This window comes from Pinus tabuliformis, chromosome X, assembly GCF_031772625.1.
Source record: "Pinus tabuliformis cultivar Carrire ecotype Pingquan chromosome X, CPIR1, whole genome shotgun sequence".
Classification (NCBI taxonomy): domain Eukaryota; kingdom Viridiplantae; phylum Streptophyta; class Pinopsida; order Pinales; family Pinaceae; genus Pinus; species Pinus tabuliformis.
The window spans coordinates 1326382839-1326407801 of record NC_142308.1 but is presented as its reverse complement, the minus strand read 5'-3'; the positions used below and the strand labels follow the sequence as shown (position 1 = coordinate 1326407801).

The 24963-nt window shown below is 41.1% G+C and overlaps 1 protein-coding gene across 1 annotated transcript in view; it reads right to left on the bottom strand.

Annotated features, from left to right (window-relative positions):
• Positions 1-24963, bottom strand: part of PRMT7 (protein arginine methyltransferase 7) — a 467255-nt gene that overhangs the window by 256073 nt on the left and 186219 nt on the right. The window contains exon 8 of the mRNA XM_089446420.1: positions 19481-19714. Within this exon, the coding sequence (XP_089302546.1) occupies positions 19481-19714 (234 nt within the window). The remainder of the gene's footprint in view (positions 1-19480; positions 19715-24963) is intronic.

Genomic DNA, 24963 nt, shown 5'->3' with positions numbered 1-24963 from the left:
CCAGTTTATTTGCTACAACAAACAACGAATAAATATTGCAGAAGATAAACTAGAAACTGAGAAAATATTTGCACAGACACACACAAAATATAACACCGTTGTTTTTGTACTAAAGTCCCCGGAAAACCTAATGTGGGAAAATTGATGCGGTAGCTGAGGGCTTTTATTATTGAGCAACAGCGAAAAATTTTGAGTACAACAAATGTCGCCAAACTAGTGAATCTACACAAGAAAAATACTAGCAAAAATTTACTAAGGGATTTTACCCTCTCCCTGAGCAATCACGGCACTATGTGACCTCTACAAAGATAGTCGTCCAAGTGGTATGTGCTAGCCCAGTGCTGCCTGCCAAACTCACTCCCTGAAACATCAGTCAATCTAGTCATCCTATCTGCTACTGATTGGGAAAATGCTTCTCCATCCCTCTAGAAAATTTTCCCGGACTCTGGAACTGAAAATGTCCTCCCCTTTAGCCAAATCGAACAGCTCACCTGAGGCTCTGCGCTAACTTTGTGCAGCGTCCTAGAGAAAAATTTCAGACTCCTCTCTATGACTCTCTAGAACTGGAAACTTCCTCCAAACTCACTATCTTTGCCCCTATTTGTCTTTGCGTCCCTTCTCTGGCTCGAACTCTTCCGGTAAAATGTTGCTCCTCTCTGGAAAATCGAATTGCCCAAGGAAATCGATCTCAAGGGTGTTCCACCATCTACCGATCGACTTCTTAGAATCTCATTGTGGTACTCCAACGTCCAAGATTAAAACTTAATCAATGGCTAAGATTTTTTCCTGGGCGACGCATGTGAGTTTCTAGAGAAATCTCACCTTCCTCAATTAATTACTATTAATTAAACATTTTCCCTAAGTTAGACTTAGGACAAATTTAATTACTGATTAAGTAACTTAATTAATGCATCTCCAGGTAGATTTTCCTGAAACCTTTTATGAGTTATGAAGTCCTAGTGCTTTTTCGCCTCTCTAACAACTGTCGAGACTAGAACATCATCTCATGCTACAAAACCTAACAGATCAGCCCAACCACCCAAGACAATGAATTGCTTCTTCAAACAAGATTGTTGCTTCTTACTGTACAACTTCAAACCTGCAAAAACCCTAGTTTTCCACAAAAAAATTCGGCTGCCAAGAGAGAGAAGAGTAGACCAAAACCAAACAAGAGAGAGAGAGAGATACTTTGTTGCCTTCTTCAAAACTTTGCTCTTCCTATGTTGCCTCAGATCTGCCCAAGATGTTCGATGCTCAAGTGTGTCTTATGGAGGACAAATGTTCCTCTTTATATAGCTTTCCATGTGGGTGCATGGGCCTCATCTAGGCCAACTTTAGGAGTTGGCCAACCTGACTCTTGGTAGCTTCTAGATAATTTTATATCAATAATAATTTTATTTTCTTGATACATGAGCCCTTAAAGGGTCTTTACATCATGACTTTGACTTGACTCAAGACTCAACTCCTAGAGCACTCAATGGGTGCTTTAACCTATTGACTATTGACCCAAGCATGAAACCCATGCTTTAATAAGTCAATTTTCTTTTTAAATAAAATTATTTTTCTTTCTTTTGACAAGTACAATAATAATTACATCAAGTCATGATCCAAATACAATTATGAAGACCGACACTAGTTACATTTTCAACACTCCCTCTTAACTAGGGAGGTATTCATAATTGACAACTGATACATGGACATCACTTCCTCTAAAAAGTTCTTATAAGAAGAGTCGGATTGGTAAGCCATTTCATCAGCTATCTTCTTAGCTTATATCAGTGCATCTCATTATATCAACCAACATTATCATATAGCAAGGCCTTGACTAACAGCTCTATCTCTCCACTAGATTAGAGCACAATGTTGGGGAGACAATAATTTCTAGACACCTTCATCATTGTCTCTCAAGGCACATACCCCATCCGGATGTTCACAAGGTATGTTCTTTTAGGACCATTCCCCTCATGCAAAGACAAGAATGATGTGTCTATCTCTCCCTCTCAATCAGGGAGGATCTACTCATTCCTTTACACATGAAAGGAATATATCCAAGATCCTTCTCAACTAGGGACTTACTTTCAATATTAGTTGTTTATTCTTTTGTGGAGATCATGGTACTATCACCTGCTTGTAGGCCTCCTTTTTCTACAACATCAAATTATATGCACATCATGGAGCCATCTTCTTTCACAATATCGCGTAGAGACAAGCCATAACTTTCCATATCATCAATCTTTTACCTGTTGCACATTCACGAACTAGTCACTATGGAGCTTGATAATAGCTCCCTCTAAGCATCGGGAAAGTGATCTACCAAGACATGATCATCGAACCATCTACAACTTGCTACCTTTCCTTTAAGTGATATATATACTTTGGACTTAGACTGCCAAAGTCATCCACTACATTTTTGCAATTGAATCTGAACCATATCATATTTGTCTATCACTAAATCTTCCTGCAAAGCATCTTCTTTCTGTAGCAGAACTATATCAAACCATCATAGTCATCGGATTATAATAGCTTCTTTACAACATGTCACGCCTTGTCTTCATCAGCATCCTTTATCATAAATCTGATCATCAGGAAGAGTCATCCTCACATCAAGTCATCTTGTCAGGGATTGTGTAGCTCCCTCTGAAGTCAACTGCCTTTCATATAATATTGAATTTTGATCACTACCAACATGTCTCCTACTTCAGTTGATCAACTAGCTTTCTTCAAATTGCTTCCCATCTTGAAAATGAGACTTCATCATGTTGCAACTATACCAGCAAACATCTAGGAAACTTGTTCCAAATCTGAGAGAGTATAAAATGTTTGCAATATCATCATGGTCCTTCTACTAGGCGAAGAAATCTTCCCATTGAGTCTTCTCATGGAGGATCCTTGAGTGACCCTCAACAACCAGTGGCTACATGAACTTCTTTATAGATGTATAATGAATTCTTTAGTATATTGTGTCATATCAACTCATAATGATGACCTTCTCAATCAGGAATCCATTTTTACACGGCCATTCTTCACATGAATCTTACAATATGCATTAATGTGCCCCAAGGATCCAACTTGTTTACCAACTTACCATTCTCAAGGTCCTATCATGCTTACCAAGTGTGATATTGCTACTTATTATTTTGCTAAGTAAATATCAACTTTGCTCATTTTTGGTTTATTGCACGGATGCACTTAGGAAAAGTGGGCTTAGAGGACCCACATTTGACTTTTGGCTTAAGAGGCACTCAAACATTAGAGCTAGAGGAAAAATTGCAGCTTTGGTGGAGCGTGGGGGCCACCACAAGAGAATTTCGGCCCACATGGGAAGTACGCTCTCATTGGAGCGGAATTGGTGTGAGGAGTTTGATGTGGGCCCACATGGGCAATTTTGGAGGCAGCTTGACAAAAGGAGGAAGAGACACTCATTTTGCTCATTCATCTATCATTTACAAAATTGTCTAAGACAAGAGCACGCTTGAGCTGAAGCCAAGTCTGCAAGTGTTGTTTGGCACACGAGTGTCTTCGAGCAGCCCTTGCTTCGGTGCACTTCGACTGCTAGCCCAAGGAGGGAGTTTCACCTTGCCATTTTCGCACTACCATCAGGAGGATCGAATTTCTGGGAGAGAGGCAGCTACAACAGCGCAGGGGTTGCACAGTCTTTTGTGGGAGCACTCCAGGAGGTGGAGGAGTGAGTTGGGGACTAGGCTGAAACTTTGAATGAAGGCCTCGGGGACATTTTGAGGACCATAGCATCCATTTTGGAGACCATTTGTAGCACAAATTATAGGTGGGTCGAATTAACCAACAGTTGAGCCATAGAGGGGAAATAAGGTCGAATTTCCGAAATCAAGCAAAGGAAAATTCCTTCCCCCTTAGGAAGCAATGGTCCCCATTGCGTTGATTTTCTCCATGAGATGAGGAAACTTCTGCTAAACTTGGTCCCTGGTGAGCCACTTGCCCTGGTGAAGGAGTTGGCCTGCTTTGACAACTCGATACAGTTGGATATTCTGCTGGCAAGTGTGCTTGATCTGTGTGTCCATGATCCGATCAGTTGCAGCTTGTTCCATGCAATCTGGATTTAACTCTGTGGGTGTGAGTTGTTCTGCAATGTCGGATGTGTCTAGTAATGGTGGAAAGTATGGCCGAAGGCAGTCCACATTGAACACTAGGTGCAGACCAAGGAATGGGGGAATGCTGAGCTCAAATGCATTGTCTCCCACAGCCTTGGTAATGGTGTAAGGACCATATCGAAGTGGTCTGAGTTTCCGATAGGCTCCGATAAGGCGTTCCTTTTGCAAATGCAACCAGACTTTGTCGCCCACCTAAAACTTGTGTGGCACCCGATGTTGATCATGTTGCTGCTTGTACTTGGCATTTGATTTCTCTAGAATGTCATGGACCTACTGGCGAATATGTTGGATGTGCTCAATGAAGTTGTTTGCCTTATCTGTTTCGGATTGGACATGAGCCGAATTTGCATGAGTAGCTGCAAATGGCATGGCCACATCAATGGGACATAGTGGCTAGAATCCTAAGCCCACCTAAAAAGGGTTGTGGCCAATCAAGCTGTGGAGAGCCCGGTTGTAGCTATGTTGAACATAGGGGAAGCTCTCGTCCCATGTGCGTGGATGCTTTGAGTTGTACATGCGTAGAATGTGTACGATCATCCTGTTGACAACCTCTGTCTGGCCATCAATTTAAGGATGGAAGGCTGTGGACTTAGTGAGTTTGGTGTCCAGCATCGACCAAAGACTGGACCAAAATGTACTGAGGAACCTGCTATCCCGATCTGAGATGATAGATTGTGGGATCCCAAAGTGTACCCACACTCGTTCAAAGAAGAGTTTAGCAGTGGCTTCTACTGTGATATTCTTCTTCCAGGCCACCATAATGGCCATCTTCGAGAACCTGTCGACAACCACAAAAACACAGTCATTTCCATGCTTAGTGGAAGGAAGGCCTGACATGTAATCCATGGAGATGGATTCCCAAGGTCGACTAGGGGTAGGCAGTGGGGTATAGAGGCCTTGCTTCTTGATGGTCAGTTTGGCAATGGCGCACGCAGTGCATGAATTGATGTACTTCCTGACATCCTGTCGAAGATTCGACCAATAGAAATACTTCTGCAGTACTGCCACCATTTTCTCGACTTTGAAATGCCCAGCAACTCGACTGTAGTGTGCTTCCCAAATCATCTTGGCACGCTCGCTTGAAGGAACACAAAGGTGACCCAGGTGGCATAACAGGGCATCCTGGAGGTAAAACTCTGGAACATGCTAACCCTCCAAGAGTGTCTGGGATGTGTGGCCGAATTCTAGGTCGCTTTTGTAGAGAAGTGGCCAATCAAAAGTCTCGTGCCCACAAGAGTTGAGCACAGTGGTTAGTGCCATGAACGGTGGTCGACTGAGGCAATCTGCAACATTATTGGTGTTGCCCTTCTTATACTTGATATTCAAATGGAATTGTTGCAGGTATGTGGACCACTTCTGATAGCGATCATTTTGCAATTTCCCTTGGGTCTGTATGAACTGCAGGGGTCAGTGGTCTGTGTGGATGGCCGTTTCCTTCCCCAAAATGTAATGCTTCCATTGTCGATAGGCATGGACAATGGAATACATCTCTTTGTCATAAGTGGGATACTTTCGGACTGTGTCTGAAAGTGTTTCACTATGATATGCCAATGGATGCCCATGTTGAGTAAGGACTGCCCCAATAGCATAGTCAAAGGCATCTGTCTCGACCTCAAATGCTTATCGCAAGTCTGATAATGCGAGCACTGGTGCCGAGCAGAAGCGATCTTTCAAAGTGTTTCACTGTGATATGCCAATGGATGCCCATGTTGAGTAAGGACTGCCCCAATAGCATAGTCAAAGGCATCTGTCTCGACCTCAAATGCTTATCGCAAGTCTGATAATGCGAGCACTGGTGCCGAGCAGAAGCGATCTTTCAACTCTGTGAATGCCTTCTGTTGAGATTCAGACCAAAAAAAATTTGCTTTCACTCCTCCCTTGGTGACTTGACTCAAGGGCCAAGTGATATGAGAAAATCCCAACACGAACCTGCGGTAGAAGTTGGCAAGACCTAGAAATCTGCGAAGCTCGGTCAGAGTGTTTGGAGATGGCCAATCCCGAATGACTTGGATCTTGGTTGGATCCACATGCACCCCTTGTTCATCAATAATGTATCCCAGATACTGAACCTGGGTCATGCCAAAAGTGCATTTCTCCAAATTGGCACATAACTTGTGTTGCCGCAGTGTTTGGAGAACCTGTTGGCTGTGGTGGAGGTGCTCTTCCCAACTATAGTTGAAGATTAGGATGTCATCCAAGTATACCACTACAAATGAGTTGGTGAATGGCCGCAAGATGTCATCCATTAGCCTCATGAAGGTTGCAAGAGCATTCGTCAATCCGAAAGGCATAACCAACCATTTGAAAAGGCCCTCCTTGGCTTTGAAGACAGTCTTCCACACATCAAAGGGTTCAATTGGTACCTAGTGATATCCTGACTTCAAATCGATCTTGCTAAAATATTTTGCCCCCTTCAATTGGTCCAGGAGGTCATCAATTAGTTGGATCGGGTACCTATTACGGACAGTGATCTTGTTCAGCGCCCGATAGTCAATACAGAGTCTCCAAGTCCCATCCTTCTTTTGTACCAACATGATCGGGCTCCCATAGGGCAATGAACTCGGACGGATGTGACCTTTCTGCAGTAGCTCCTGAATTTGCCTCTTGATTTCATCATTCTCCAGAACGGAGCACCAATAGATTGGTCCATTGGGCAGCAGCGCACCTGGGGTCAGATTGATGGAGTGCTTGACCTGACAATGCAAAGGAACCCCTGCGGGGGAGGTGAAGATGTCCTCATACTCCTCCACGATCTTGTCCATATGTAGTTGTCATGCGGAGGGGCCCTGTCTAGAGGTCGTGGCCACCATCTTCTTCTTTCCTTGAGGGCATATCATCAGGAAAACAAATTTCCCAGCTTTGGAAATGAGCTTACTGCATTGTTTTGCAGTAATCAAAGAGATGGTTGTAGGCGTTGCTACCTCCGGTATCCTATACAACTTATTTCCCAAAGTAACAATAATAGCACGGGGCCTTGATTCATACACAGCATGTCGCTTCCACAAGTATGGTTGTCCTAATAATACATCACAAACTTCAAGGGGAGCAATGTCACACAATACCTCATCCGTGAAGGGCTTGATGTTGTATGGAAGGCAACACTGCTGGCTCACGCGAAGATCCCGTCCTTGGTGAAGCCACCTGATGGTGTACGGTTGTGGATGTGCTATGGTCGATAAGCCCAGCCGCTTCACGACCTCTGCCGAAATGAGGTTCTTTTGGCTCCCGCTGTCAACAATGAACTATAGCAAGGAGCCCTTTACCCACATCTGGGAGTGGAAGAGACACTCCTCATCCTCTGGATCTTCGGGTTCCTCCTTTTGGATCTTCGTGGTGGCAACGGTGGCGTTGGGCTCCGCATCGATAATCTGCTTCCCTTTGTCATTCCCCTTGTCGGGTTCTGACTCAGAGTCAAAACATGCATCTGATTCTGAAACCTTTAGCTCGGCCACTAGTGTAACGACCTATCTATAAAATATAGAGAACACAAGAATAATAGCAGGCATACGATGCATGCATATGATAGCTACATATGCATGTGTCGCATACACCACACTAGTATTTATATACTAAATTAACTATAAGTATTAAAAATCATGACACTTCTTCAAATAGAAGTTCAATTCACCCATCAACACCCATATTGCTCAATGTATCATGATTAATGGGTAGATACTAAATTTAAAATGTATAATGTAAACATAACTATAAAAGGGTAAATGTTAAAAATTAAGCTAAATCTTAAAAAAATGGTTATATAATTATATATTTTAGATTATTAATAAAATTATAATAATAATATGATAAATTAATAAAACTAAGGTTATGATTTTATATTAAAAGAAATATAGTTACTAAACCATAAAAGAAATATATTTTATTAATAAAGAAATATAATTAATTAAAATATAAATGAAATATATATGTACGTGACCATAAGAGAGATATATGATACGTGACAGGGGAAGGTATCACAAAAAGGCTAAGCGGTGGGCTGCTGGAGGAAGGGCGGCCACCGCCAAGAAACGAGATAAAAACTACCGAGCAGAATTTTAGAAGGGGGCGGGGGAGGAAGAAAAAGAACGAAGGAAACGGAAACTGAAGGAGGAAGGACGTCATGAACTGAAGTTACCAGCAAGAAGAGCGCGGGTTGTTCTGAGGTTTCTGGTCACGGGGGAGCAGTCTGCTTAAACTAAGAAGCTTACTGGACTGAGTAGCCAGGTTCTGCTCAGTTTGGTTGGGTGGATTCAGTCTTTTGGTAACCAAAGCAGAGTAGTTGGAGATATCAGCAACCGCAAGTGCACAGGTAAGTACTTTCATAAATTTTGTTAGTTAATTTGTAAGATTTCAGAAAATTAATTATAGGTTCAGGATTGAAAAACCCCTTTACTATATTTGCATTTGTTTTACGGTAAATACATCTGTTTTACGGTCTTTACAACTAGTCACTGCTTGGCCTGACACTCACTTGTGTTGTGAGTGGAGCTCTTATGGAACTCAAACCACTTTCCCATGTCCTTTTTCGGCTTCGCGGCATTGTTCTTTGCTTGCAGCTTTGGCGGGTTGTCTTGGGCCACCCCGCCTTGGCTTTGTCCTTTGTTCTGCAGTTTGGGGGCACCTTTCCCTTGCTTCAGATTCGCAGATCCAAAGTCTCGCTTCTTCTATTTAAACGTTTGATCGACCTTGACGGCATACCAGTATGCCATGCCGAGCGAGGGGATATTCAAGAATTCTATTTCTTCCCGGATGTACTTGTGCAGGCAGCTGCGATATTTGAGTACCAAATGCTGCTCCAAATCCTTGATACCCAACTTTGTACGAAGGGTATGGAAAATATTGGTAAACTCCGGCACGTCTTGGTCCCTTCCCTGCCACAACGTGGTCCACTTTATGTATTGATCCTCATAGCTTCCGACAGGGTAGTACTGCTCCTTGATGGCATCCCAGAATGAATTCCAAGTGGGTGCGGCTGAAAATAGTGAGCATGTACTTTCATCCTTCTACTCGCAGTAGGTTTCCCACCAGTCCTTGACGTGGGGGGCTACTTTGAGAAGAGCGAAAATAATCTTTTCCCTACTGGAAAAATCATGAACAGAAAAATAACCCTCTAGCAGATTTAACCATTTATCGACATCTACGTCTATCTGACCCTCGAATATGGGGATTTCAAAATTAACTTGTACCTTAAACGGTGTGGCGTTTCTAGAGTAGCTGTTGGAAGCCGATGCGTCGCCCCTGGGTAGCCACTGAAGGATCTGGGCAAAGTTATCCATCATCGCGTTCCTTTGTCGCTCGAGGGCTTCTTCAAGCAAGATTTTGATAGGATCTCCTGCCCCCTTGTCTTCCTTTTCATCCCCCATGGGAGGCCGTCGGGATTTGCGAGGCTAGTCTTGCAAAGCTTCGACCAGTTCAAGCCCTAACTCCTTATATCCCGACCTCGTTGGGGACATGCAAAGAAAAAAAGCAGATCGCTATGATACCACTGATCCGGATTAAAACGGGAACGCAAAAAATTACAGAGATAACCATAAACACAGAGATGCAACGAAAATAATACTTCATTTCGTTAATGTAAAATACTAAAATATGCTTACAAACAGAAAAATGGAAATAAACTAGCTAGGGCGATGGTAGCTTATCTCTGAGAAGAGATGTGACGGCTACATGCCTCTGAACTGTCTTACAATGAGGCTCGAAGGCTTATTTATTGTTAAGAAACAATGGAAAACCCTAAACATCCAAAAACCTAACCCTAGAAGATGAAACGCCAAACTGTGGGCCCCGTTTGGGTAAATTGGTACATCAATTTCCCGGGGTCGTAACTTTGGCATACGATCTCCGTTTGACACGCACAATATCTCATTAGAAAGATCTATCCGAGAACCACAACTTTGGGAAGATCAACATCAATCCATTGCCCCATTTTGCTCCCTGTTTTCCAAAAAAACATCGTTTAGGGCTTCAAAACGTCTCCGGAAGTTCAGGACCCGAAAAACTGCGAAAAATAGTAAACTGTGCTACAATTAAGGAAACTGAAAAGCTGAAAGAAACAATGGTGTGGGTCCAAGTGGACTTGGCGGGTCACCACCAATATCCACCTGGATCAATTATGGAGGTGGCAGTTTCCATGATTTTGATAGAACAGCAAAATCAGTCTGAAATGCCTTGTTTATAGATCAACAATCCTTCAACATATATTTTTCTAGAGTCTCAGTGTGAGATGCAACGACACGATGGTATTTTTCAATTATGTTAGTATCCTTAGTAAATTGGCAACCCCATTCCTAGATATGTATGTGCAAGGTCCTTCCACAACAATAATCATTTGTTCTCTTGTAAATTATATTTTATGTTTGGAAGGCTTGTGATGTCTTGCTTTCTCAAATCCGATCTGAGAAGAATGTCGCAGGGAACAGCAAATATTTCGATCATGTTTTAGAACCTATACTATTTGTGCTTCTGCTCAGAAACAATGGCTTGTATGGCAGTTGTTAAGTTTGAAGCCTTCCCATTTTATTTTCAACTAGTAATGAATTTCTTCTTGACAAAGATCTCTTGTTATACTATTTCATGATTTTTCGTTTTCTTTTGAATTTGTAGTGATGCAATTTTATCTTCAATGGAATGCTAAATTGTAAATGGCCAAAGGCCAGGGTGTGGTCAAAGACCTCGCGTCAGAGAAAGTCTAATAAAATAAATAACAAAATGCCAAATCAGAATGTGGCCTTGGATGCTCATATGCATTGACTGGCCACAGTTATTGATAAGTCATGTCCCTTGTTTAGGTGATGCCCTCTAGTTAGGATGTGCAGCTTCTTTTCTAGTATTAATTTTACTTTTATTATTTTATTTATTTGGTATTTATTTTTATATTTATGTTCATTAGAGACACAAACTGAAGCAAGCTATCTCAGGGGCAGGTCAAGGCCCAAGGGTTGTTTGATATTGTGAAATTTTTACCAATATTAATAAAGCATAAAACCTTTTAGTCACCAGAGAAAAGTATACACCATGACATACAAACTCTGAACACTTTAGATATAGAGGAATAAAATCGAAAAGGCACAGACAATGTTAAAATCTATAATTGTCCCCAAATTGTGACGATCTTGAAACAACAGAACATGTCGTAATAGAGGCTATAAATTTAGAATTTAATGGAAAAATCATTGGTATGGTCCAATGTTGCACGAAGCGGAAGCGCGGGAGCGGAAGCGGAAGCGTGGAAGCGTCATTTTCCAAAAATCTAGGAAGCGAAGCGTTCGCGGAAGCGTCTGCTATATATATATATATATTTTTATATTTTTTTGCATTTATACTCAAAACAAACATTCCAAATACCAAATTAATTGTAGAAGACATGAAAACATGCATATTTTTGCATAAATCAAGATAGATATAACATCCATTGTACATTAATGATCTAGAATCTAGATTCTTCTCCTCTTGTCTAGCCTTTGCCTCTACCTCGATTGTCTAGGGATATTAGTCAACATTGCCCAATTTTGATCAAACTACCTAATTCAAGACTTAAAATATGGTAGAAAAAGCTTAACATGTTTGATCGATGATTTTGACTTGATTGAAAGGTAATTTTTTGCTAAGGGTGTGCCGCGTGACAAAGGAGTTCAACAATTAACACCACCAACACCAGGGTACATATAGGGCTTGGTGCTCTTGATTAAATGCTAATCGCATACCTTCATACTTGATATAATCTAATGAAATGCCACAATCCCATTGATCCTGAATACCTGAAAACTGTTAAGTCTGCTGAATTTTGAATAGGATATGAAATTCTATTTTCTCCATATGAAGTCCAATGAGGCTGGAACCACTCTCAAACATTCTGAGTCATTTCATGGTAATGTTAAAAATTTAAGTAAAAGGATGAAAATGAAAAATAAAGGAGAATGTCACTTTTACTTTAAGAATTTAACATTACCATGAGGGAGCATCTGCTATATTTATATTTTTTTTTGCTTTCATTTGTCACCCTAACCCAAGGTGGACCCACCCCCAACAAGCAAACTCACCTAAAATTTAAAAAAAAATTGAAAAAAAAACGATTTTCTAAATGCTTTTCCGGAAGCTTTTCTGGAAGCTTTTCTGGAAGCGTCCTGGAAGCGTCCTGGAAGCGTCTGGGAAGCGCCTGGGAAGCACCTGGGAAGCGTCTGGGAAGCGTCTAGGAAGCGCCGTACGAAGCGCGCTTCAGCGCTTCGGAAGCGCCAACGCTTCCAAATTTCCAGGAAGCGTCTAAAAATTTCGGAAGCGCGCTTCCGGCCAAGCTTCCTAGGCACTTCCGTACGGGACGCGCTTCGGGGCTTGGAACCGGGGGGGGAGGCGCTTCGTGCAACACTGGTATGGTCACAAAGTTCTGGCCTCAGATCCCAGAGGAGGCACAACTGAGGTTGGTTTTTGCCATGGCACAAAAGCTATACCCCATAAAATTTGAAACCAGAAGCAGATAAGCAACATTCTACTAGACACCTAATCTAATTGTAATGAATTCCTCTAGAATCCTTCAGAGCTACATCTGTAGTTATGAAAACGACTATTTTAATAACTCTACGAAAAACTCTTTGCTTGATAAATTTATTCTGACTCATGATTTCTAAGGAAAAAACTCATAAAGTGTGAAAATTTCTAACACGAAATTCTACTGCAGTAACTGATTTATTTCTCCCACTTATTTTCCACAATAAGTTATTTACAAAGCCCTTCAGTAAATATCAAAGTAAATTCTAGTGCAATTATCACATAATAGCATAGAGAAAAGAACATGAAATACAAGCACAAGAATCAATCACATCAACACAGTGACTTTTAGACAATAGTCCCCGGAAAAACCCAATGCGGGAAAACCAGTGCAATATACGAGGGTTTATTTATTATTCTTCAGCAACAATCTCTTTACAAGGAATGATTTCACAAAACATATAGAAACCTCTAAGAAAACACCTGAGATAATTTTCCTCCACCCTTTGGAGGAATTTTGACACCCAAGAGACCCTCCACCTTCACTGCCTCACCTTTGCGTCATCTCTGCGTGAGGACTGCGTCCCTTGATGCGCTGCCTCTCTAAGCTGTCCGTCTGCATTGTCCCTCTGATGCACTGTGTCACCTCCTCCTCAGTTCCCGACCGATGTTGATACCCTCTTCTTCCTTCACCTTGCAACTCTCCCTCTGAAATCGAACTCTTACTCCTTGAGAATTGATTTCCCTCAGGTTACTGAGTATTTGCCTGGTGTATCTTCAAATGACTCTCAAGTCTTCCTCTATACTTTTCCTGTTGAGATATCAACAGCCATGATCTAATCTCTAATCAACAGCTAAGATTAAATTAGACTTGATCCTCATCTCTTAGAAGCTTTTCACCCATATTTTCATTAATACCCATTAATATTTTAATTTTCCTAAGTTTACTTAGGAACCCCATTAAAAATACTAATTATTTTAATACAATACAATTCAGGTGGAATTTCACCCAATGATTTCTGGGTCTTGGAGATCTCATGTGTTCTAGCCCCTCCACAAAATTTTGGAGCTAGAGCACATCCGATGCTACCCAAAAATAAACACTCCCTCTTAGCGAGGAATGTGCTCTAACAATATTCCCAGCAGAAGTATCACACTGATCCACGGCATTAGTTCTCTACGCTGTTGATGCTCGGCCTGTTGCCCCTCATCCGCTGCGTTGCTGCAACCCTGTACTGCTACCCATGACACGGCCACTGTCACTGCTACATCTATACTGCAACTCCCTCTCAATATGTTGCTTCATGTTGCCCATAGCATTGCCACTGCTAACTTCTACACTACAACTCCCTGCACTATTTGTTTCAAGTACTGAAACGGATTCTCAATCATCCCCATCTTCTCCCTGAAATAAACAAACTTTGTTCTTCCTAGAGCCTTGGTGAGAATGTCTACCACATGTTCTCCTATCGGAGAGTACTGTAACTGTACTTCCCCTCGCTAGACACAATCTCTGATAAAGTGACACCTGATGTCAATGTGCTTCGACCGATCATGAAAAACTGGATTATCAGAGAGCTTGATGCAACTCTGATTATCACACAAAATATTGGTCGCTTCCATCCTTCTACTGAATAGATTCACAAGCAACTTCCTAAGCCATATGGCTTCACACGATCTTGTGCTAGCTACCATATATTCAGCTTCAGCTGAGCTCAGAGATACAGATTTATGTTTCCTACGACACCAGGAGGTCATTCCCGATCCAATGTTGAAACAGTACCCAGTGATAGTTTTCCGATCTATTGAACTTCCAACCCAATCTACGTCAGTGAACCCACTCAACCTGATATCATTGCCTCGGGTGTACAGTAATCCATGCTCGATTAGTCCTCATATATAACAGAAAACCTGCTTGGCTGCTGCCCAGTGTGCCCTCTTCAGTTCCACCATGAACTAACTGAGGGTGTTGACATCGTAACAAATGTCTGACCTGGTATTGACCAGATACATCAAGGACCCTATGAGCTGCCTGTACAAGGTGGGATCGACTTCTTTATCTTCAGATGCATCAATCTTCTTCTAGTTGGTAATCATTGAAGTAGCCGTAGCTCTACAGTCCTTCATTTTGAACTTTTTCAAAATTTCTATAGCATATCTCCCTTGTCCAAGGAAAATTTCACCCTTCTGCTAACAAACTTCCAACCCCAGAAAATAATGCATCCGTCCCAAATCCTTCATGTCAAATTTTGTAGCTAGGTTTTCCTTGCAAATCTTTGAAGAGAATGGATCATCCACATATAACACCAGAATTAGAGGCTCATTCTCTACAATCTGATAGTAGAGGTTGGGATCTGCGTCACTCTTGACGAATCCCATCTTCTTCAAGTAACCATCAATTCGACCATACCATCTTGTAGGTGCTTGTTCAAGCCCATACAAGGCTTTCTTCAACCTACATACATGGATTTTTTTCTCATGTGTCTCAAAACCCTTTGGTTGTTCAATGTATACTTCTTCTTCTATTACCCCATTCAAGAACGTAGTCTTGACATCCATCTGGTGAATATCCCACCCCATCTGTGCTGTAAGGGATATCACGGATCTAATAGAAGTATACCTGGCTATTGGGGCAAAGGTTTCTTCGTAGTCTATCCCTTCTTTCTGAGCATAACCCTTAGCCATGAACTTGGCTTTGCATTTTTCCACACTGCCATCTGTAGCATATTTGACCTTGTAGATCCATCTCGAACCTACCACTGACCTGTCCTGAGGCCTAGGTATAGTTCCCAGACAACATTGATCATTATGGAACTGTATTCCTCCACCATAGCATCTACCCATACTTGATGTTGAACGGCCTCCTGAAAACTAGAGGGTTCTCCAACCTGAGCCACCAAGGCTTGGTATCTATCTGGTTGTCTACGCTCCCTTTTCTCGTTCCTAGGAGCTCCAATGAAATCCTCTGCATCCCGTAGTATCTGTCGAAGTTCCCGGCTCGTTCTTCCACTAGTAGTGGGTAGATCTATTTGCTCCTCCTCCTGAGATTCCACCCGCTGTGATGCCTCTGGATTCTTATCCTTTGGAGAAATACTGGTGCTGGTTTCTGTTGGTTGAAGTGGTTGGACCAATGGATCATCCTTTGACTGCTCTTCGGAAGGCATTTCTCGGGATTTCCTAAAAGCTCTGTCCTCCATGAACTTTACATCCCGTCGTACTACGATCTTTCTATTTCCTGGAAGGTAGATTCTATATGCCTTAGCATTCTCGCTATATCCCACAAGATATCATTTTTCTGCAATTTGATCCAATTTCTTCCTCTTTTCTTCGGGTATATGGCAGTATGCCAAACTCCCAAATATTCTGAAAATACTCACTTCAGGCTTCTTGTCGGTGAAGACATTCTCTAGAGTAATCTTACCTAATGCCCTGTGAGGAGTCCTGTTCTGAACATATATTGTTGTGTTGCATGCTTCTGCACATAGAAATTTGGGCATATCCTGATCATACAACATTGCCCTTGCTGCTTCAGTAATAGTTATGTTCTTCCTCTCTGCTACTCCATTCTACTCTGGATTATATGGAGTTTTCCGTTCTCTTCTAATGCCTTCCCTTACACAAAAATCAGTAAAGTCCTTATCAATGTATTCTCCACCATTGTTTGAGTGCAACACTTTAATTCTCTTCCCTATCAGATTCTCAACCAGAGCTTTAAACTCTTTGAATCAATCAAAAACCTCATCCTTAGTTTTTAGAAAGTATATCCAAGTCTTCCTGGAATGGTCATCAATGAAGGTGACGAAGTATTCAACAACACTAAGAGCTTTTGTAGACATGGGTCCACAGATATCTGGGTGTATCAATCCCATAACACTCTTTGCCCTACTGTTACTTCTGGAATAAGCCGCTTTGGTGTACTTGCCCAGTATGCAACCTCTGCATACAACGTCTCGTTTGGTACATAATTCTGGAACTCATGTGATAGTTCTTCTGAGAATTCTTAGAGCCCCATGGTGTAAGTGCCCCATCCTTCTGTGCCATAGTTCATTCAAATATTTTTCACCACTACTGCCTATCAGTGCCATTGGAGATTCTAGTTGTAACTTATACAATGTATTACTTCTAACTCCAATTTGGGACTTCTTCCAACTCGAATGTTTGACATATACTTTCTTCCCAATGAAGAAAACATCATAACCCTTGTTATGCAACTGAGATACAGAGAGTAAGTTCATCCCCAATCCAGGCACATGCAGCACATTGGTAGCTCGAAGATGATCCCCTGCTTCAATTTGAACCACTACAGTACCTCTTCCCATAGGGGTACATTTTGACTTATTTCCCATGGTGATTTTGAAGTTCATCTGTTCTTCTTGATAGCTGGAGAAACATTCTCGTATTCATGTCATGTGTGTTGATTTTGGGTAGCATCGGATGTGCTCTAGCTCCGAAATTTTGTGGATGGGCTAGAACACATGAGATCTCCAAGACCCAGAAATCGTTTGGAGAAATTCCACCCGGATGAGGAGTTAATAAAAAAATTGATATTCTTAATGGGTTCCTAAGTCTAAACTTAGGAAAATAAAAATATTAATCAAGATATGGGTGAGAAGCTTTTAAGAGACGAGGATCAAATCTGTTTTAATCTTAGTCGTTGATTATAGACTTAATCTCGGCCATTGATTCATCAACAGGAAAAGTATAAGAGAAGACTTGAGAGTCATTTGGAGATACACAGGGCAAATACTCAGCACCCCGAGGGAAATCGATTCTCAAGGAGAAGTAGTTCGATTTTAGAAGGAGAGTTGCAGGGTGGAGGAAGAGGAGGGCATCAGTAGCAGTCAGTGACTGAGGAGGAGGTGACGCAGGGCATTCGAGAGACAATGTAAAGGGAAGAGCAAGCAAACAGCACCATTGGAGACGAAGTCCTCACACAAGTTGACACAGACTGACGCAAAGTGACACAGAGGGACGCAGAAGTGACACAGAGGTGGGTGAAGGGTCTCCAGGGTGTCAGAGCTTCTCCAGGGAGAGGAGAAACTTTGTCTCGGGTGTTTTCTCTCAGTAGTGTCTCAGTTTCTCCGTGAAATCATTCCTTATAAAGTGATTGTTACTGAAGATTAATAAAACCCTTATCTGCTGCACCAGTTTCCCACATTGGGTTTTTCCAGGAACAACTGTGTTGATGTGATTGATTCTTGTGCTTGTATATCACTAATATTTTCTCTATGTAATTATGTGATAACTGCAATAGAATTTATTTTAATATTTACTGAAGGATTTTGCATAAATAACTTATTGTGGGAAATAAGTAGGTGAAATAAATCAGTGACTACAGCAGAATTTCATATTAGAAATTTTTACAATGTGTGCAGAAGCTCCACTATCAATATACCAAACCTCAGAGGAAGTAGAACTTGCCAAGCAAGCGACTTCTTCTTTCAGTCTGTAAGCTAACACAGAATTGCTGTGATCCATTATATTCTTCGTGCTTTCCTCTTTCCTGGGAGAACTGCGAGAATCCTTTTGAGTAGCTGCTCCAGCATCATGCTCCCGACTCATTGCAGATTCTCTAATCCTATTGCCTGCTCTCTGCTCTGATACCATGTGAAAATTTCTAACACAAAATTCTATTGCAGTAACTGATTTATTTCTCCTACTTATTTTCCACGATAAGTTATTTACAAAACCCTTCAATAAATATCAAAGTAAATTCTACTGCAGTTGTCACATAATAGCATAGAGAAAAGAACAGTGAAATACAAGCACAAGATCAATCACATCAACACAATTATTTTGGACAATAGTCCCCGGAAAAACCCAATGCGGGAAAACCGGTGCAGCAAATGACAATTTATTTAATATTCTTCAGCAATAGTCTCTTTACAAGGAATGGTTTTGTAGAACATAGAGAAACCTCTGAGAAAACACCTGAGATAATTTTCCTCCACCCTTTGGAGGAATTTTGACACCCAAGAGACCCTCCAGCCTTCACTGTGTCACCTTTGCATCATCTCTACGTGAGGACTGCATCCCTTGCTGCACTGCCTCTCTCAGTGGTCCCTTTGCGTTGTCCCTCTGATGCACTGCGTCACCTCGTCCTCAGTCCCCGACTGATGTTGATACCCTTTTCTTCCTTCACCCTCCAACTCTCCCTCTGAAATCAAACTCTTCTCTTTGAGAATTGATTTCCCTCGAGCTACTGAGTATTTGCCTGGTGTATCTCCAAATGACTCTCAAGTCTTCCTTTATACTTTTCCTATTGAGATATCAACGGCCATGATCTAATCTCTAATCAATCGCTAAGATTAAATTAGACTTGATCCTCGTTTCTTAGAAGCTTCTCACCCATATTTTCATTAATACCCATTAATATTTTAATTTTCCTAAGTTTAGACTTAGGAACCCCATTGAAAATATTAATTATTTTAATAAAATACAATCAAGGTGGAATTTCACCAAATGATTTATGGGTCTTGGAGATCTGTTCTAGCCCCTCCACAAAATTTCGGAGCTAGAGCACATCCGATGCTACCCAAAAATCAACATAAAGCCATTTACCAAATATAAACAGATAAATAATCCTCATTATTGGTTCCCACGAGTTCAGTGAATCTCTCCCTTATTTCAGCCCAAAAAAACTAACCGTTCACTTCTAAGTTGATTCCAATGTTCTTCTTAGCCTCTCAAGTCATCAGTTGGGAAAAGAGGAAACAACAAAAAACTGATACCATGAGCTATTGTCAGTGAATTACCTTTTAATTACATTAAACAAAGTATATCGTAGGCATCTAAAATATTGTTTGTTGCGGAAAAGATATATAAATTCAAAATCAATTTAAAATTTGGAACTACAAACTGTGCTGCATATATACCTTTTCTCCAGTATCCTCAAATGTCAATTGCTTCGCCTTTTTCCCTAATACTTGGATTTGGTCAAGTGAGAAACCATTTTTCTCCGCAACCCTTTCCAAGTACCGGAGTCCATTTACTCCGATGCCTGGTAACAATGAAATAACCCGCGAAGAAGAAGAAAGAGAAGCTGCAATCACTGTGAGTGGCAGACTGTCGTCAACAACAACACATAAAGGAGATGATCTGCCCTGCAACTGCACAGCGCAACGTATTTCAGCACAGAGACTATGAACATTATAAGGAATACAATCTTAGATCCAAAACTACAAAAAATGGATACTTCCATAGAATGTTACAATTGTTTCGTTTATAACACAAAGGGATTTCATGTATTAAACATTGCAGTTTACAAAAGGATCTTATATAGGACTAAAAACCTGTAGTTATGAAACAATTTGCTCAAGCATGGCCATGCAATGGAAGTATGTTATATTCAGTAATAAGAAAATCAACAATTATTAAGAAAACTAAACATATTGATATGATCAGTACAACAGCAACAAAACATGTCACCCTCTTGCAATTATTGTTTCTCATCGTAAAAGATTTTCTAGTTTCCGCTACAATTGAAGTGACGTTAAAATGATTGCAGAAAAATCCTTCTTATATTTTGCCTCTTCAAGCTCTGCTGGAACAAATACATAACAAATCAAATTATCAATGATCATCTATGTCTCGAGAAAATCATTGCGACAACTGCATAAAAACAAGTTATAGCCAATGCCTTCCACATTCCAACCATACTGAAACAACTGAAAAGATCCATGTAATTATATTATGCAATAGCCTGGTTCACCTTCCAAGTTCCAACCATGCTGAAACGACTGAAAAATCTAGGTACTATAGTATGCAATAGCCTTGGTTGAATTTTTCTGCATACAACCATACACTTATGGTAGGATCCAGCTAGTGTGATTATGAATTTATACAAACGAGTTAAAGTGAACGATATGGTAACCAAGGTTTTGTCTACCTTTACTAACCCTATTGCAGACCTAGGACACAGATAATGTAACCTTTTTCCTATTTCTTGACAGATAAGTCACAAGACACCGCAAGACAGGGACACATATAGACAGCAGGTAGAGCGTCCAACAGGGGATAAGTATGATGGATTATTGTCATTGATGGCGAAGGAGCAGCAAATTAATAGCAAGGCAAGGAGCAGCAGCAAGTATGTATGGTCATGATCAAGGCAAAGAAGCAGCAAGAGAGCAGCAAAGACAAGAGCATCTTGGGCAAAGAAACAGCAAAGGTGCAACAACAACAGAACAAAGACATGGCATGTTGTTTTTGTTATGCTTGTGACGCTTGGGTATATTGATGAGCTGGTGATGTTTGTTTATGTTTGATGAGCTGATTGTTGTATACATATGATGAGTGAGATGTTGTGATTGAAGGCAAACGCAAGACTCCATGACAGCAAGGCAAAGGCAAGACTCCATGACAGTCAAGACAAGGTTGTTGAGTCAATGGCCTGAAGATATCGTGATGCAAGTCCAAGGCAAAGGCAAAGATGTTGGAGAGATTATTGTGATGCATTAATGGCAAATGTTTGTATTGATCACGAGGAATGAATGCTCATATGTTGTTTCTATAATCTTCCTTTTGGCATTATGTTGATATTGGTGTACCTAATCATTATAGATGGCTGAAATAATATGTGGTGAAGCACTTATTTTTGTTCTAATATTCTAAATATGAACAGCTTGGAAATGAATCACTGGAAGGCAAAGAGTCAAGCCTGTTCACTTCATATTCTTATGTAGCATACAAACGGCCAGCAAATAATTTTCTTTATAAAAGATGTTGTTTTTGGAAGCAAAATAAGGTTAGAGAGTTGGAAATGTGTGAGAGCTGATTGAGGTGTTAGGCATTAGTTAACTAGTACATATGAAGCTTAGGTGAAGCAGATTTAAAGGGAAGAAGAGGCAGAAATGAAGTTGGAGATATGCAAAATTTATGACCAGGTAAACCAGCATATTGTTTTCATTTAGAATGAGGGGATTGTAGTCTCCTTTCAAGTAGTCTCTTGAAAAATATTAGGTTGGAGCTTGTTGAGGTAGGAGCCTCCTGTGGGTTGTAGCCTACAGAAAACATATGGGAGTTGGAGCTTTCTTGCATGTTGCAGCTTGCAGAAAATTGAGGTAGCATCCTCCTATAGGTTGGAACCTACAAAAAATTAGATGTAATAAGGGAGTAGGAGCTTGCCTTTGCATCACAACAATAACAAAATCGTGGTTTCTCCCTTTATGGGCTTCCACTTATATCTGGTGTCCATATGTGTTGATGTTATGAGTTTATGTGATGTTTTGGACTTGTTATTACTTGCTGTTCACTTATTCAATCTGTTGGTCATTATTTTTTAAGATGCCCGCTTAATGTTTCAGTTAATAAGTTTAAAGTCCATGAATGTACTAAGTTGATTCACACCCCCCCCCCGGCAATTTAGTCAAGTTTTCATCAAAGTAGACCCCCATCAAATTCAACAAAACATACGTGAAAATTTCATCATTGAAATCCTATTGCAACAGCTGGAATTAATTCTTCTAATTGTTAATTAATTTAACAATTTATTTGCTACGGCAAAAACCAAATTAATCACATTGCAACCTTCATAAATTAGCTGCTGAAGAAAATAGCGTTGGAAACTGAGAAAATACTAGCGCATATCAAAATTTAACACAGTTATTTTTGGACAAATGTCCTCGAAAAACCCCAATACGGGAAAACCGGTGCAGTAGCTGAGGTTTTTATTATAATGTAGAAATGAATTTTGAGTACAATCTATGGATGCTCAACTAGCAATCCAAACAGAGAAAATACCGGCACAAATATTGTGAGGAATTTTCCTCACCCCGACAGACAATCCTGGCTCAATCAAGCCAATTGAACTAGCTTCCCAACTACCTCTGTGCGAGCCCTGCATCAACCTCTGGGCAGGCCTGAAATACGCTGCCTAGGAACTGTGAGAATTTCTAACACGAAATTCTACTGTAGTAACTGATTTATTTCACCTACTTATCTCTCACAATAAGTTATTTACGAAACCCTTCAGTAAACATTAAAATAAATTCTACTACAGTTATCACATAATTACATAGAGAAAATAACAGTGATATACAAGCACAAGAATCAATCACATCAACACAGTTGTTTTTGGACAATTGTCCCCGAAAAAACCCAATGTGGGAAAACCGGTGCAGCAGATGAGGGTTTATTTATTAATCTTCAGCAACAATCGCTTTACAAGGAATGATTCTATAGAAAAACTGAGACACTTCTGAGAGAAACACTTGAGACAAAGTTTCTCCTCCTCCTAGAGAAGTTCTGACACCCTGGAGACCCTTCACCCACTTCTGCATCACTTCTGCGTCACTCTGCGTCAGGACTGCGTCTCCAATGGTGCTGTCTCCCTACTCTTCCCTCTACATTGTCTCTCGAATGCCCTGCGTCACCTCTTCCTTAGTCTCTGACTGTTGTTGATGCCCTCTCAATACAGTCTCCTACCTTGCCCCAAAGAACCCCCTGCAAAAACTGTGTCCAATCCCCGCACCCAAAATTGCCTTTCCCCGATTTTCCACCAAAATCCTAAAAATCTCAAATCAAACATTTTATCAGTTTACTAGCCTAAAATCAGTGTTCTTTATTGGTTATCTCCGCCCTTTGAAGATCTTTGCCGAGATATACCGGAGAGAGCCCTCTCATGCGCCGTAGGGCTAGCTACGAGGCTAAGTGGTTTGATGTTGCCTTGGAGTTTGCCTTTCTCAGCCTGAGGTGAAATTTCAAGCGCTAACACACCCCACCTCACTCCTGGAGGTATGGTTGCCATCATAGTGAAGTTTTCCTCCAACCTGGAGAACAACTCGCCTATCTCGGTTGACATTGCTGCCTGATCCTACTTCTCCCGCTTGTTCTTCTTCTTGAGAGGACACTGCGTGTTGTAGTGACCAAGCTCACCACATCTGAAGCACTTGAACTTTAACATGTCCTTCTTCTTCTTCTTCTTCTTCTTATTCTTCTTCTGCTGCCCATGTCCTTGACTAGGACCCTTAGATGCTAGGGCCACATTTTCTTCTTCCTTCACACCTGTCACGCCCTTGTTGCTGCTATCGCTAATGGTACTCTTCACTAGATCCTGCCTCAACTCCTCCTGCTGTAGATCAGACCACATCTTGTCCCACTTAGGCAAGGTATCTCTACGCAATATACTTTGGACAAATACCTGCCAGTCATCTAAGACACTATTTAGTGTCAATCGTACAAGCTTTGTGGGTTGGGGTTCCTCCCTAACAGCTACAATTGATCTCAAACTTCCTGGATCTTGGTGAGGAAGCCATCTATGCTCTCACATTTCTGCATCCTTATGCTCCTCAGCTTCTCCTGGAGAAACATCCTCTGCTGCTCAGAAGAACTCTGAAATAGCTTGGAAAGAGCATCGCACATTTCCTTGGTCATGCCCTTATCTGCCACATGTGAGACCAGATGCTCTCGAACTCCATCAAAAATCATCCTCTTAGCCTTTGCCATTTCCTTTTTGTACTCCTTGAGTTGATCGGCATCTTGGGGCACTGCTACCACAGTTTTTGCATAGGTTTTCAGACCATATTCATCTAGACAGAAGGGCATCCTATCCTTCCAGATGACATAGTTGGAGGTTCCCTCCAATCTATCCGAATCTATCCCTGATATATCTGAATAATCATCTAATCCTTCAGCAAAACTAGCAAATTCTTCTTTCACCTCCCTATGTAGATGCGTTGGAAACATTCTAATAAGGGCTTTTTCACCCCATTAGCCACCTCTCTATCCTTATGGGTTGCCTTCCTCTTCCCATTGCTTTGAGCATTAAGCTCCTCATCATAAAATTTTGGGTTCAAGGCATGTGCTAAAGTGTGCAATGGAGTGTTGAAATTGTTCCACCTATCAACAATGATTTTCTTGTCTAAATCAGCAAAATAATCATCAACAAAAAGAAGTCGTGGAGACGCCTGTAAAATGATTTCCATAGTTTTCTCAACCATGGTATCCATGCCATTATATACCTCTCCTAAGAAAGGTTGGTCTGTGTCAGCGTTTTGAAGAAGCTCAAATGCAAGAATTGTGAATTTTTGCAAGAAATCTATCTTGCTCCACCATTCTTCATCAAGGCACCATCTACGCACCATATATCCCCGCCCTGAATCTGTGTGCCTCCACTCAGCCTAGAGTTGACTCACCACCATAGAAACTAGTGGTTGCATAACCTCAGCAAGGCAACACAACATTAGGAAGTTTGAGGCATATCTAGTCTCAGCAACTTTTAACAACTCCAATTTGGATTACTCTCGAAATACTGCTTGAGATTGGTGGTGGTTGGTGATGAATTCAAAAATCACACTTGCTTCCCCTGTGATTCCCTTTATCCATGGAACTTTATTGTTGATCTCCTCTAACATCATAT